This window comes from Etheostoma cragini, chromosome 7 (genome assembly GCF_013103735.1).
Source record: "Etheostoma cragini isolate CJK2018 chromosome 7, CSU_Ecrag_1.0, whole genome shotgun sequence".
Lineage (NCBI taxonomy): Eukaryota > Metazoa > Chordata > Actinopteri > Perciformes > Percidae > Etheostoma > Etheostoma cragini.
Window position 1 is genome coordinate 3,821,182 of NC_048413.1, and position 10,070 is coordinate 3,831,251.

Genomic DNA, 10,070 nt, shown 5'->3' on the forward strand with positions numbered 1-10,070 from the left:
GGCAGTTCTGAAGGCAAAAGGGGGTCCAACCCGTTACTAGCATGGGGTACCTAATAAAGTGGCCGGTGAGTGTAAATTTGAAATATAACGTTAGTTACATCAGGCTTTGATTTTAAGCTAACTTTACCATTACATGCGCATCGATTAGCACTAATACCACCTATTACAGATCAACAGATCACAGTCTAGATCACAGGCGAGATCGGTGCATATACTGTATTTGACTGTAACATTAAATATATTTTAATACGTTAATACATAGACTGTATGCGTTTATACGGTCTGCATAGCATTATTAGTTAAACCCGCTAGCTTATTATGCAATCTAGAAGCTGGCTAACTGATATTAATTGAGATGCTAACGTTGGCTAATGAAAAACTGTAGTAAAACAAAATCGTAATTTTACCCCCCCCGACCGCTCAGGGCGCTGGTTCAGCTGGCAGCCCACTCACTCTGACATCTCTCCATGTATAGTGCATGTATAGGTCCTGAGCATGTGTGTGTATTTCAGGCCTGTGTGTGAGTCCTAACAAAAGTGTGTACACAGAGTGTAGTGCAGTAATTTCCCCATTGGGGATTAATAAACAAATTATCTTATCTTCCATCCATCCATCCATCTTCGACCGCTTATCCGGTATCGGGTCGCGGGGGCAGCAGCTCCAGTAGAGGACCCCAAACTTCCCTTTCCCGAGCCACATCAACCAGCTCCGACTGGGGGATCCCAAGGCGTTCCAAGGCCAGGTTGGAGATATAATCTCTCCACCTAGTCCTGGGTCTTCCCCGAGGCCTCCTCCCAGCTGGACGTGCCTGGAACACCTCCCTAGGGAGGCGCACAGGAGGCATCCTTACCAGGTGCCCGAACCACCCCAACTTATCTTACCTTAATTAATCCTTAGCAGAACACAGTTCTTTTGGGAGCTCTCTAGGCTTCAAACATTTTTATTAGACAATACATTTTGTTCAGTTAATCAATCCTTGTTATTAAAAATACTTTATTCAGTTAATCAACCCTCGTTAATAAAAATACAGTGCCTTGCGAAAGTATTCGGCCCCCTTGAACTTTTCAACCTTTTGACACATTTCAGGCTTCAAACATAAAGATATATATATATAGATAACATATTGATACAGCTGTGACAAAATAAAGTATTACCCAGAAATAAGGTTTGATTACCTGAGTGGTATGTATCTATGTATCACATTCCCCAGAAATGTTGTTTGTTTAATTAACTGAGATAAATGTAGTTCCCAGAAATTATGTGTGATTAACTAACAGGAAGTATTCTCAGAAGTAATGTTGGATCAACTGAATGACATGTATACAGTACATGTCATTCAGTTGTAGTTCCCAGTTGATTTCTGGGAACTACATTTATCTCTGTTAATTAAACACACAACATTTCTGGGGAATGTGATACATAGATACATACCACTCAGTTAATCAAACCTTATTTCTGCGTAATACTTTATTTTGTCACAGCTGTATCAATATGTTATCTAGCTCGGAAAGTACCTTACAGCCCAGGACAGTTATAATGCACCATTAGAAAGTCTCATACTAACCCATGATACACTCTATCCGTGCCGTGCGGCATGATCTCAACTCACTTGACAACATCCTTAAACATTCAGTCAGTCCGCTACAGTTTGTTGGGCTTTTTCTGTCCGTTTGATAACAGCCGTGTTTCCCTTTCTGCATATTATATGCTTCACCTCCTCGTTACTTTCCATTTGAAGCTGCTGCAGAGGAAAAAGGCTTTAAAGGTCTAGTCATCATTACAGTACTTGGTCCAGTGGCCAAAGACCTCACAGATATCGCAGTAGGACCGTTCTTTGCGCTTATTGTTGTGGTAGGTGGTGTGTGGAGGGGAGTCGGGCCTCTGAATTTGTGCGGGACAGTCCTCGGTGTCATGGAGGTCGAAGTAGTCGCAGATGTCACAGAACAGCCTGGGAGGAGCCTTCTTCTTCTTCACAGGTTCCTTGTCATGGCTCTCATAGTATAGCTCTCTTGGATTATTCCTATTGAGAGCAGCAGCTGCCATTTTCTCCAATTTGTCCTTGAGTTCCTCATTTTTCCTGTGGAGGTCAACAATGATTAAATTCAGGCACTCAATTGCTGCCTGACTCTCTGCAGTCTTCTCATTGTCCCTTACTTGGTCCAAAGCTGTATCACCTAAGGACTTGTTGGTGTCAGGTCCTCCAGCCAGGTCCTTCTCCAGTCTCTGAACACAGCCCTGTAGATTAGCCTCGTCCCGCTCCAAGGCCTGAATTGTACCCTGCAGTGTCTTAACTAAGGCACTTTCCCCTTGCAGTTCACCCAGCTTGCTCATCAGCTTTTTCCCTTGCTGGTCCTTTTCTGAAATGAAGGCTCTGTTTTTCTTCAAGCTGCTCTCACTTTGCTGCAACTGTTTTTGAAGTTTTGAGTACTTATCCTTGAGCTTTACAAGTTTGTTCAGATCTTTGTTATTAAGCTCCTGAGTCAGTTTTTTCTCATCTTGCAGCATCTGCAGCGACTGTGTCTTCAAAGTAACAGCTTCTTTAACCCCCTCAATTTCCTGGTACAGACTCTCAGTCCTCTGAGTTTCTATGCCAAGCTGCTCCTTGGATACTTTCAGATCTTCCTGGTACTTGGAATTATCTGTCTTCAATGCTTTTAGCTGCGTCTCCATCTTCTGCTTGGCACAGCGGAGCTCTTCCAATAGAGATTGGGCTTCATTCTTCTCCTGCATCAAACTGGCCTTCTCTTTTGTCAGCTGTTCCAGAGCCTCAGCAGTCTTGCCAGAGGCCTCTGTAGCCACAAGCTGCTTAGAAATAGCATTTTTTAGTTGAGACTCCAGCTGCTTGATTTTCTGGGTGGCTTCATCTCTCTCCACCTGCAGGGCAACCTTCTGAGCGGTTGGGTTTGAGATGCTGGAGGAAATCTTTTCTTTCACAACGGCAGAAGCCGATAACTCTGCAACAGCATTCTTGCATTGCTTTTTCAAAAGTTCTTTTTTGATTTGTAGGCTCTTGACAGCAACCTCTTGTTGTGTCTGGCTAGCGCGCAACTTTTCTATCTCTTCAAGGAGTTTTGACCGTTCAGTGAGCCAATTGTATTGGCTTGTGTGGAGAGAATAAATGGTCCGCTCCAGGTTACACTGTCCAGCTAAAAGGTTTTCCTTCCCTGTGATCAGGATGGTCATATGCTTTCCTATATCCTCGAGCTTAGATAATAGCTGTTTTCTCTCTTGCCTCCTTTCTTTTTGTGTGAGATCTTCATTCATTTCGGTCCGCTGTACTGAACTTTCACCAGATGTCTTCATCATGTCTGAAATATCATTTTCCAGCTTGTATTTGTCCTTTGAAAGTTGATCAAGCTTTTCATCTGCAGCTTTCTCTCCAGCACGGAAAGTTGACTTCTTAGAGACTCTGATTCTGTGGACAGAGATGTGCACTGCTCTTCTTTCTCACTGAGCTTCTTAAGTGTTTCTTGCATAGTGTTTGATGATTTAGTCTGCTCCTCTGTACTTTTAACCAACCTTTGTTTCAAGTCTCCAAGCTCATGTTCCAGGACATCCTTCCCCTGCTGTACAGTTGTCAGACTCTGCTGGAAAGCGAGATCTTCCTGCTGTCGGTCCTCCAACTGTGAACTCAATTCACAAACCATGGCAGCCTGGTTTTTCCCTTGTTTCTGAACCATCTCTAATTGACCGTTCAGGGTCACTAGCTCCTGGTTACATTGTGCTACTTTTCCACGTAGAGCCACAATCTCTGACATCTGTTCTTTAGGTTGTCGGTCCTTGTCTTGGGCCTGTTGTGCCAACATCCCTTCTTTCTCCTCAAGCTCCTTCACCCTAAGTTCGACAGCATGAAGATTTTCAAGAACATCCTCCATCTCCATGAAGTGCTGCTCCTCTGCTTTTTCAACGTTGTACCGTAGGGACTCCTCCTGTCGTTCCATGTCCTCAATCAAAGACAAAAGCTGTGCCTTCAGTGCCTGCTTCTCCCGAATCCAAGATGCAGCACCATCCTCAAGAGCCAACTTGTGCTCTATGTTCAGCTTTTCTAGAGCACTATTGGTTTTCATAAGTTGTTCTGTCTGAGCACCTGAGCCTTTGCTGAAGGACACCTTTAGCTCCTCCATGGCTTGCTGGTGAGAGGCAATGGCATACTCCAACTTGGAACACCACAGTTCAGTAATGTCAGCATTCTCTTTCTCAGCATGGCTTAAGCACATCTGCAACTGCTTGTTGTCACAAGAGAGCCTTACAACTATAGCTTGAACCTGAGCAGCTGCCTCACTATGGGTCTTTTCTTGAGCTTCCTGCTTCTCCTTGTGCTTTTTCAGCTCTTCTTTCTGCTTATCTTCTTCGGAAGCCAACTGAGCTCTCAGAGAGTTTATTTCATCCAGAAGGGGAGAAACCGTAGAGTTTGAATCGTCAGAGCTCTGTTGGGATCCAATACGCAGCTGCAGGTCTACTACCTCTCTTGTTTGCAGCGAAAGTTCCCTCTCAAGGTCCATAATACGAAATCTTTCAGACACATTGGCAACCCTAGTGTCTTCTAACGCTCTTTGGAGTTTCTCAGTTTGGGTCTTTTCAAAAAGTAGGCTCTGCTCAAGCTCCTTAATGTGTGCATGCGGCAGTCTGGTCTGCATCTCTAGGTCTCCTTTGGTAATGCAAGCTTCCTCTACACAGAACTGAAGGTCCTCCACCTTCCTACGCTCCTTGTCCAGCTGATTCAGCAGCTCCACTTTGTCTCTGTCTGCAGCTTCTAACAAGGCACTTAACTGATCCATCTTGGCCTCCATCTGCTCCTGATCAACCCTCAGCAGGCCAATTTGTTGCTCCCTTGCTCTAACATGGCCAGTGGCCTTGGCAACTTCAGCTCTCTCCATGTCCCTCTCAGCCATTAGCTGCTCAATGTGCCACTGTTTCTCCTTTAGGGCCTTTTGCAGGTCTGTAATGGCTAAAATCTTAGAACTATACCGTGATGATGTCTGTGTTAGCAGGCCTGTGCCGCTGGGCTTGTCACTGACAGAGGATGCCACAGAGGTCATGGTACAGATGGATGAGGCACTAGGGCTTTGCTTTAGCCCTGATGGTGTGGCTACTAATTTCCAAACCGTTGTTTTTGCTTTGGCTGGCATGATGGAAGGGAAGCCAATGTGTGTAACTTTGTGGACTGGAAAAAATAAACCATACTTGGGTTGGCACAGAAAATATCTTATGCCTGCCACTGCCCCATCATTCTTTCCTAAGGGCCCATCCAATTCCACACCACACCACTCGCCTTTGGCAAAATCTGTTTCTCCAAGGAAACGTACCACTCCTGCCTTTGTACCACCAACTAATACTCTGTCACCCATCTTCAGCTCTCTTTCCCCCTTCTTGACTGATCCGGTCTCGGAGAGTTTGGAGACAGATTCACTGATTGTGTGTGGGAGGTTGGAGGATGGCGTAGCTGGTGCAGCTGGTGTAGTGGAGGAGGCATTCTTGGTTGCAGTGGTAGGTGATGTTGATTTTGTGGCAGCCGTGTGCGAGGATACACTGCTATCTGAAAGAGTGGGTGATGCAGCAGAGGAGGGGGGTGCTTTCTCAGTTCCGTTAGCCTCGCCCTCTGTGCGAGACAACTTGGATGGGCGGGTAAAAATTCCTTGCAGGGCTTTACACTGGAAGTAGCGCACCCCTGCCACTGACCCATCATTCTTCCCAATTGGCTCATCCAGAACAATCCCTGCCCACTGGCCTGGAGCAAACTCTGCCTCTCCCAAAAATTGTATGTAGCCTGGCTTATTCCTATTTACCCATACTCGCTCCCCAATCTGGAAGCTCTCCCCAGCATCTCCTCCACTGGCACTTGAAGCGGATTTGTCGGCCACAGCAGCTTTACCAACCCCACACAGTACTGTGCTGGGGTTGCTCTTGGGAGCTGCTCTCCCAGTTGACCTAGGTATCTTCCTGGGCCCTTTGATTCCACTGAAACTGGCTGTGCTCATGTTTCCGCCAGTGATCCCTTAGACTCAAAAGGCTTGTTTCCGTTGATGACAATGACTTCGATCAGACGTCTTTAACTGTTGCTGTCTGGATCAGACTTGTCGATTGGAGATGTTGTTCGTTTGTCTGAAGATTGTCTCTGACACAGATCGGACTTACCTGTAAAACAAGACACTGTGTTTAGTGGTTACAAGTGGAAAGAAATGGCTCAGTTTAAGTTATAACCCTGAGTTAACATCAAAAGGGTTCACATCAAAGAGTGGTGATGTCACATTGAACATAAACATTCCTAGAGTCTCGCATCATCATTGGTTGCCTTTGATCCTTTGATTCGGTGATGTCACATTGAACATTAGCATTCCAACAGTAGTTTTTTGTTTGTGCTTAAATTTTCTGTAGAATTCAAAAGTGGGCGGGGCTACTCCATGCACACCTCGTTCCAGAATTTCATTCATAATTTGTTCTCGCTCTGCACTATTTACACTCAACATGTAGGGGCGAGCCGGTACAGTTGAAACACTTTTAAATTAAAAGTAATTTTAAAAGTGGTCGTTTCCCACTGAAAGCTGATATTTTGTCACTAGCAAAATAAACCTGTCATCTGTCAAATACAGTTGCATTTTCAACTTTGAACACAACCGTTCAGGAATTATTACAGCAAAAGTGGGACATATGTAATATTTCATCTGTCCCTCTGGGACTGGACGAATGAAACAGCAAGTTTACGTGGATTAGACCAGTGCACATCCAAATGATCAGAATCAGAGAACTCTAACTTCTAATTAAACCCTTCCACCGAATACCTTAAACCTTTAATTTAGTTTGCAGCCTGTCTTTATTTTGTTTTCAACAAGCTCTCTTCTGCCAACCAAATTCCTCCCTTGCTGTACAGAAACTTCCACAACATGGTTCTTCTTTGTTTTTTATCCCTGCCACAGGTACCTTGATATAGGTATAGTGCAGTAATTTCCCCATCGGGGACTAATAAACAAATTATCTTATCTTTATCTATTATCTTTACCTTGATATATCTCACTCCACAAATTGCTTATCTGGAATACTACCTGGCATGGTTTTAAACAGATACAAAAGCCTTGGTAATAAATTCATTTTGGAGATTTAGGAGCTAGTTGATGGGTCTGTGCAAAACTATCGACAGAAAAGGTAAAGAACTACCTAGGACAGGGGAAATCATGCTTGATTAATGATTGGCAATGAAAAACATTTATTATTGAAAAAAAAACACACGGAGCAAAAATAATTATAATTAATTTATTCCAATTAAATGATCCAATTTAATTCAAACAGTTCAAACCAATTGAGCTGCATGTGTGGGAGGAAACCCACGCAGACATGAGGGCTCCGTTCACATAGCCACCATGCCGCCCTAAGAGGGAATGTAAATCAACTGCAAAACATCTGGGAACATGACATACTGTTCATATTGTAATACAATACTTATGTAATAAGATCACATTATCTATTCCAGCACCCTCTGCACTATGCTCCATAATTAAAATAATTATAACTCTAATCATTATAATTTACTCCTGCATATTTTGTATATTTGGAATCCTAATTTGGTAAGGCAAATTCAGATGTTTTCTGATTGATTTACCTTCACCTGTCTTACCGTGAATCCTGAAGCTGTACAGGCAGGTGTAGTCTCTGTTTCCCCAGTTGCTGTCAATCTGTAGCTTCACATATTGGAAGACTCCTTTGTCCGCATTCTGGTAAGAGTCAAAGAGAGAAATTATGAAATCCATGTCTATAATACAGTTTGTTTGACTACCACAGTTTGCAGCCATTAACATGGGAAGGAAGAGCTTTCATTCTCAGAAGAATCTCTACTTATTATTCTATACATGTTCATGAAAGTTATACTGTCATATCATACTTACAGGCACCTTAAAGGTCTGAAAGTCTGTGCCGTCTTGATCATAGACCAGTGTTCCCAAATAGCTTCCTTTCTCAGTAGCAGTCCTCATTCCCTGGAGAGCAAAAAGAGATGAGCTGAACCTTTTGTTGTGCATTGTGTGAATAAACAAGTATACTGGACATTTCCAGCTACTTTAGCACAAATGTTAAGGTAGTGTACTTTTTCAGGCCACGTTCTACTAAAACTCCACTACACTTCAGAAAGAATATTCTACTTTTTACTCCACTACATTCATATGTACATCATCACAGCTTTAGTTTCTGGTTACTTTACAGATTAAGATGTCTGCACACAGAACTCATATTAGTATCAAATCCGATGTTTTATAGAAATTAAAATACCCATCAATCTAACGGCCTACAAGCACATCTGAAATTGACGACGATTAAAACACGGAACTGTTTGGATCATTTCCGGTTTCTAAAATGTGAGGATTTTTTCTGCATTGAGTACTTTTACTTTTAATACTTGAAGTACATTTTCCTGATGGTACTTACATAATTTAGCTTAATTAACTTTTTCAATTAAGGACTTTTACTTGCGACAGAGTATGTTTACAGTGTGGTATTAGTACTTTCACTTTAGTAAAGGCTCTGAATACTTCTCAAGGATAATAACAGAAAATGTGTGACTTACATAGATAGAAAATTTCCTCTGTGCACCTGCGATGTGTTCATATGGGGACTGGCTCTTTGTTATGTGGCCGAGTGTCACGCTAGTGATGGACACTGGGTGGGACAGGGAGATAAATAAATGCCCTGAGCAAGCGAGTGTATAAATCCTGATGAGACAGGATGACTCACCTTGCGATTAACGCAAAGTTTGATGCCGGGGGAACAGACATGATCTGGATCTGGTTCAATTTAAGACTGCACAAATAATTTATACCAAAAAATACACCGCTGCCCGGAAACTTACGACACAGACAGAATAGAGGGGGGTTATAATTCAATTTGAAACAGCGGAATGCTTGGACCAATCGTAAAAGTATGTGTTTTTCAATTTGCAGTGTGGTTTTGTTTGTTGTTGTCTTGACGACGTGATCAAACAGTGTAAAGATAATGCAATTGTAAAATAATTGCCATTTACAAAAGATATATATTTGAAAAAAACAGAAGTTGCAAAGGAGAATATCAATCTCACTGACATAAATGATGCTTGTTTAATGCACTTGCCTATGATAAAGACTGGGGGTAGGACTTGACAAGCCTAGACTTCCTATCCCATGTGTTTTTGTTTTTTTTCATTATTCTTCATTTTATTTATTTTTTAAGCGTTCAAAATAAAGATAAAAATGAAGATATTATCATTGACTAAGGGGGTAACATACATGGATCTGGATCAATATATATCAATTCAATCCTCAGCAATACAATATTATTGATACAAAGTGGAAATACTGTGTATCCTCATCTTTAAGATGTGCCTTTATTTTGAAATGTCCACTACATGAATAGTTTGTTTTTTATGTAAATATCTGGAGGACTTTATTAATGAAATTGTCAAATGCTTTTTTTGTTGCTTTTTGTAAGTGAATATAAATGGTGGTCTTCATCTTGTAAAGGTCACAGGCCCGTGAATTGAATGAAATCGAAGTAATATCGTGGCAGACTTTGGGTTATCAGTAAATATTGTATAATTGTTTTAAGAATCAGTATATTACCATTTTGTGAGTGTTTTATTTACACCACTACTATTGACAAGGAACCTCTTAAAAACTTAGGGCAGGGACTAAAATAAAAGCAGGTCCCAGGTTGTAGCGTAGTAGAAATGATGTTAGTGTAAGTTTGGAGGAAACTCACCGATGATCAGAAAGAGCAGGACGCAGAGACCGCTGATGATCTGTACTGCTGTGGTCCGAGTGTGAACGGCCTGAGTGGGGACTCCGGTCCATGTCTCTGTGGTCTGGCCCATTGCCTCGTGGTGATGACCATGGCAACCTTTCCTCCTCCGAAAGGCCCTTAAAGATACAACATCATGGGAAACGATAGGTATGGTCCAGAGTTTGAACATCAGAAAAAGGCACATGCGAGGTTTAAATATGCTGTACGCTTCATCAAAGGTAATGAGCAGATACTCAAGGACAACACAAGTAAACACGAAATGCAATTTGTAAATGAAGGTGTTTATTATTAAAGGTGAAAAAAAATCCAAA

General features: G+C 42.2%; 1 protein-coding gene across 1 annotated transcript; it reads right to left on the reverse strand.

The window, feature by feature from the left end:
• Positions 1-1,710: 1,710 nt before the first annotated feature.
• Positions 1,711-6,170, reverse strand: LOC117948072 (CAP-Gly domain-containing linker protein 1-like). The gene is given in 2 exon segments (XM_034877520.1): positions 1,711-3,377; positions 3,380-6,170. Coding segments are annotated over 2 exon segments (4,266 nt in total). The 5' UTR covers positions 5,979-6,170.
• Between the last annotated feature and the right edge of the window lie 3,900 nt (positions 6,171-10,070).